The sequence below is a fragment of the Lactuca virosa genome, chromosome 8 (assembly GCF_052849685.1).
Source record: "Lactuca virosa cultivar CGN04683 chromosome 8, Lactuca_virosa_CGN04683_v6, whole genome shotgun sequence".
NCBI lineage: Eukaryota > Viridiplantae > Streptophyta > Magnoliopsida > Asterales > Asteraceae > Lactuca > Lactuca virosa.
The window spans coordinates 240064940-240070963 of record NC_136433.1 but is presented as its reverse complement, the minus strand read 5'-3'; the positions used below and the strand labels follow the sequence as shown (position 1 = coordinate 240070963).

Sequence of the window (6024 nt, the reverse complement as noted above, 5' to 3'; positions counted from 1 at the left end):
AGCGGGTAATGACATCTTTGTGTGCCGATAGAAGTCACATGGAAAGCCTTGCAACCGCATTTGAAGTCCTGTATCAACATCCACGATAAAGCAATAAAAGAAGCGAGTTAAGTGATTTCTTAGAAATTTGGCAGCAATGTACGGTCTTCATAAAATGATTGAATCGAAGGGTAAACGTGGTCCGATCGAGTTGAAGTTTTACAAGGGTCTACCTAACCCATAGATCTTTAATTTGAACGGTGGAGATCGGATTTGGACTACATGTGATGCACCATATGGGCCTCGTGAACAGCAGCACTGAATCTGCCCAATTTCTGTTTTGCAGCTCATTGTGATTTAGGTGGAGCCCAAAATCCGATTTATTATTAATTCCATTTAGCTACATACTTTGAAAATTAGTAGCAGCCAATAAAATGAATCAAATGGCAGCCCAAGTTACATTTTAATAGCCCACCACTCTTGTTTTGATAAGGCCACTTGAGATACCAAGAAAATAAAGGGGGGCATGGATCGATTATTCACGCACGACAAAAACAAAAAGAGAGGAACGATCGGAGGTTTTAGTTTTCAGTTCAGTTTCTTAGCATCAAAACAATTTTTATTTTTATTAGTAAATTAATTTATTTTTTATTAGTTTCTAGTTTTCCGTGGTTTAGCGGTCTTAAACGGCTAAATCACCTGCGTCGATATTCGATTTATAATCATGTGAATGACTTTGAATTTGTTAGTGAAGTTGTTGATTTTTTTTTTTTTTTGCATATGATTTCCGTTAAAAATAAATTTCATTGTCTTGATTTTTTTTTTGTGAACTTATCACCTCAATTAGCATTTAGATAATTGAATTGCTATTTTTTAGAATATGAATTGCTATGTTGATTGTTTGGTTACGTAATCAACCATTTAATTAACTTAAAATAGCAAATATTGTTATTGACTTCATAAAATTTGGATTAAACATGTGTTTTGACATATGCAGGATGAACGAATGATGTAACTTACCCTTAATAATAATAATGATTTTAGAAAATGAAAAGAAATATTACAGTCATTTTATTTTTTAAAAGAACTAAATACGCAACGAATTAAAAAAGACTATTTCTATAAATTTTAAGAAGTGTAGAATCATATTCTAAAAAAATACAAAACCCAGGGACATTTTTGCAGTTTTGTCAAATCTCTAAAAAGCTGCAAAACAATGGAACCCGATCCAATTCATTCAGCTGGTGGTCCGCTTCGACCCGTTAATCGCCATGAATGGCTTTGGGTTGCGTGATTGTATCCACACTGGTTTCTCAACTAAAACCAACAACAATGGTTATAAGTTTACATTTATTTTCCCAACCGGCAAACGTCGCTCATACCCGCCTCCGGCAGCTCCTCCACAAGGTAATTCTTGTCTCTCTTCCTCCATCTTTTTTGATATTTCACAATCACCACTCAATTTGGTATTACATCATCAGTTTTCGATGATTTGTTGTTCTAATCGTAGTGATGATTGATTTGAAATTAACATTAAAGCCTAATAATCATCACGAATAAAATAAATCCCCTGAATTTGATAATTTTGTTGCTTCCGACTTCGATTAAAAAAATGCTTTCAGAAAATTAATATGTTCAATCTCCTGATTTTGATTTTTGATCATGCAATGTAAAATTTTGTTACACAACAGCTCAAAACTTGCAATTCTAGCTTCGTTTTGTTGTAAGTTGACATTACATAGAACTGAATCAACTTATGATGATAATTCGTATATTTGTGTTTGGGGAAAGGATTGGGATTACTCTCTCCTTACAATTTGATTCCCTTTTCTGTTTGTTTAAAAAACATAAGAGATTCCAATTACTATAAACAACCATAATCATAGAGCACTATCCGCATTAACAATTATTTCTTTGTCAAAAGTTGGAAGGTGAACCAGATTAACATTAACTAGCTGGAAGATGAGCAAGCTGACATCATCAAACATGGAATTAGACCTAGATCGACCCAACATTGAAGATTACCTCGCCTCTGATTCCATTCAAGAACCTCTTGGAAAGCTTCGACTGTAATATTCATCTCTCACCTTCTCTCTCTCTGTGTCCACGTGGCATTGTGCATTACTTTGATGAATTGATTGTAATCGACTGAGTGAGCATTTTGTTTAGGCATGATTTGCTGGACATTTCACCCACCCTAACAGAAGCAGTTGGCGCCATTGTTGATGCAAGTATTCATTGTCTTCTACTCTCTACACTTCAATACTTCAATTTGAATGATAAAAAAACAATTCATAAAAACCAACAAAAATTCTAATTTCTACATGAACAGGATTCTTTCACACGATGCTTCAAATCCAATCCTCCAGAACCATGGAACTGGAATGTTTATTTGTTCCCATTGTGGTGTTTAGGAGTTGTAGTAAGATATGGAATTCTTTTTCCTGTAAGGTTAGTCTCTCTAATTCTCTACCACTTCATCACATTTCACATGAATTTTATATCTCAAGATAATGACCATTTTGCCCTTCTTGTTCATTTCACAGAGTTTTTATTCTCACAATTGGATGGATAATATTCCTTTCATGTTATATCCCTGTGCATGTGCTACTAAAAGGACATGATAAGATCAGGAACAAATTAGAGGTATAATGATATAACATTTCACAACTATGTCAAGTTTTTTTTTTTTTTAATCACAAATTTTGAGAATGTAAATTTATTGTTAATCTTCAGAGGGCATTGGTGGAATTGATTTGTAGCTTCTTTGTTGCATCATGGACAGGGGTAGTTAAGTACCATGGCCCTAGGCCATGTGCAAGACCTAAACAGGTATTAAATTTTATAAAGTATAAACTGATTATAATTTTTTATAATGTAATTGATAATTTTATACTTAAACTGAGTGTATAATTTATATAAACAGGTTTTTGTAGCCAATCATACTTCCATGATCGATTTTATTATTTTAGAACAGATGACTGCATTTGCTGTAATCATGCAAAAACACCCTGGATGGGTTGGTATGTAATATGTTATATGTTCATCAGTAATTTGTATATATAAATGTGTATGTAATTAACTAATTATGTATATTACAAATTTATAATTTATAATATAAATTATATTTATGTGTAGGACTTTTGCAAAGTACAATTTTGGAAAGTGTGGGGTGTATATGGTTCAATCGTTCAGAATCTAAAGATCGTGAAATTGTAGCAAGAAAGTATGTGAAAAATGAAAATGAGATTAAAATTTTTGTTTGTTTATATTTTTTATGAGTTATAATACAAAAATAAATGAAATTATGTTGATATTTATTTCATTTAGCCTTTTATTTTAATGTGATGTTGCAATTTCAGGTTAAGGGAACATGTTGAAGGAGCTGATAATAATCCTCTTCTTATTTTTCCCGAAGGAACTTGTGTGAATAATCATTACTCTGTTATGTTTAAAAAGGTACATTTTTTATTTTAAGATAATTAAAATAAATTATTAATTTTTTTTTATATTTATTTATCAGGGTGCATTTGAACTCGGATCAACGGTTTGTCCGATTGCAATCAAGTACAACAAAATCTTTGTTGATGCCTTTTGGAATAGTAGAAAGTAAATTTTTTTTTTTTTTTTGTAAAATTCATATTTATAATAATTATTTATCACCCTTAAAAAATTACGTGTTTTTTTGCATATATTTTACAGACAATCATTCACAACACATCTATTGCAATTGATGACATCATGGGCTGTGGTGTGTGATGTTTGGTACTTAGAACCCCAAAACATGAAGCCAGGAGAAACAGCTATCGAATTTGCTGAAAGGTAAGGGTATTTACGTCTTTTTACACATACAAGAGATGTAGATCTAGACCGAATCTATGTCCCACCTTCTTGGGTGAAACAAGAATTTTAACTTTTGTTTTAACGACATAAGTTACAGTCTCAGTCAAATGGATGTCAAACACAGTACAACCTGTTCTGTTCTGTTCTGATCTGATCTGTACTGATGTGTTGCAGGGTGAGGGACATTATCTCTGTTCGTGCGGGTATTAAAAAGGTTCCGTGGGATGGATACTTGAAATATTCGCGCCCAAGCCCAAAACATAGGGAAAGAAAGTAAGTTTAAATATTTATTTTTGTTGAATAAATTATTTGGTAAATAAATTTGTTGTGTAAATAAATAATTAACCTTTTTTTAACTTTAATATGATTTTCATTATGAAATATTGCATTGCAGGCAGCAAAGCTTTGCGGAGTCGGTGTTGCGACGTTTGGAAGAGAAGTAGAAGCTGAAAATAAATGTCACTTTTTATATGATTATTTTGAGTGTTAGATGAATGTTTTTAAGTTATTATCTTATTATATTAAAGAACCAGATATGATCTTATGGAAATTTGATTTTTTTTCTTTCCATTAAATTTTGTTTTACTATCAATATATCATCAAAATAATAAATTAACTACGATGGTAGGCCTTGGTCGTTTTTATAACTTCATTGAAAGGAGTATTGGTTATATGCTTGGTCAACGTCAGAGTCAAAAGTCAAAAAGTCTTCCATGATGAATATATTGAATGAATGGTTCAAAGTCTTTCTGTAACATAAATTTCTACAAAAATATGATTGATGTTGAGTGCACCTTAAAGAAATAAAAATAATGAAGTTCAATCCACGTGAGAACGAATGATATAGTTTTTTGACATTTTATTTTATTGAAAAATAATATATATATATATATATATATATATATATATATATATATATATATATATATATATATATATATATATATATATATTCACACACATACACATGGGTACTGGGGTAGAACCAAAATTTTAGAATAAAAGAGTCCTAATATGATATAAAAATAATATAAAAGTCTTTAAATTTGAAAGAGTTTACTTAGTTTAGTTTTTATAGCAACAAGCTTCTAAATTTTGGGGTATTGAGAATGATATTTTTATTAACAAATGAACATATTAGGTTCAGTTTTAACATTACTATAATATTTTTAATAGATTGGGAGGGTAGGCTTTAGGTGGTATATGTTCTAATTAAAACTTAAAAGAGGTGGCAGTGCACACAAAGATGGATTAGATTACGCTGATCGGCACTCTTGATGAGAATTGGTTTTGAAAATGAAATATATGAAATGTTGGTGGAAGTTGTGGGTCAGCATTGATAATGGTTGTAACAAAATATAACTAAAATTTATAATAATAACAAAAAGTATTCGAATTCCTAAAACTTTTATCCTTTTTTATAATATATTTTCATACACTAATACTAGAATCTCTACAACAAACTTTTTGTGATATACTTTTAGGTAACAATGAATCACCGACCATTGCACAAGCCATTAGAAAAGCAATTACTGTTACGTTCAACAACAAGAAGGGGAAATCCATTTTCTGATGGGATTGAGACTGATAATAAAGAAATTAGGTCCAAATTTTTTTTGAAGATGCAAACTACTGATCATTCAAAGGTAAACAAAAAAGTTAAAGATAATATAGTAAAGAAGATAAATAAGAATGTTAAATGTGCTACTTCACCTACTCTTATTAGGTTAAGTAGCATAATGTCTCCAAACAAAATGAGCTTTGTAGTTCAAAGCCTATCTGCAGAATTGTGTGCAGCTGTCAATAATATGAGATTGGGTTCTTTGCTTAAGATCAACGTTCAAAAGCTACCAGGTAGTTGAACTATTATCTGGTTGATCGCTATGATCCTACAACCAATAGTTTGATTTTGGTAACCGGTAGCTTGGAGTTTGGTAATTATATAAAGAAAGGATTCATATTATTATATGGTTTTAATGGATGTCTATATTATCATATTGTTTCAAATATGGAGCTTATATGTAAATAACGGTTTTTTGTCGTATTCAACAAATTATTTTTGTAGAGATTTACACAATATGCAAAAAAAAAAAAAAATGTTACTGATATATATGACAAAAAGTTGTTGTGTATAAATCATCTTCATTTAAAGTAAATACAATATTTTATATATATTTAACATAAAAAATATTATTTAAAAAT

At 30.5% G+C, this 6024-nt stretch overlaps 1 protein-coding gene across 1 annotated transcript; it reads left to right on the top strand.

Annotated features, from left to right (window-relative positions):
* Positions 1-1186: 1186 nt before the first annotated feature.
* LOC145132712 (glycerol-3-phosphate acyltransferase 9-like) lies at positions 1187-4407 on the top strand. Its single transcript, XM_079067606.1, has 13 exons — positions 1187-1386; positions 1904-2048; positions 2149-2206; positions 2312-2430; positions 2526-2625; positions 2716-2811; positions 2906-3002; positions 3118-3205; positions 3342-3438; positions 3503-3588; positions 3682-3801; positions 3997-4095; positions 4217-4407. Exons 2-13 carry the CDS (start codon positions 1942-1944, stop codon positions 4263-4265), a joined length of 1116 nt encoding a protein of 371 aa, XP_078923732.1. The 5' UTR covers positions 1187-1386; positions 1904-1941; the 3' UTR covers positions 4266-4407.
* The last annotated feature ends 1617 nt before the right edge of the window (positions 4408-6024 follow it).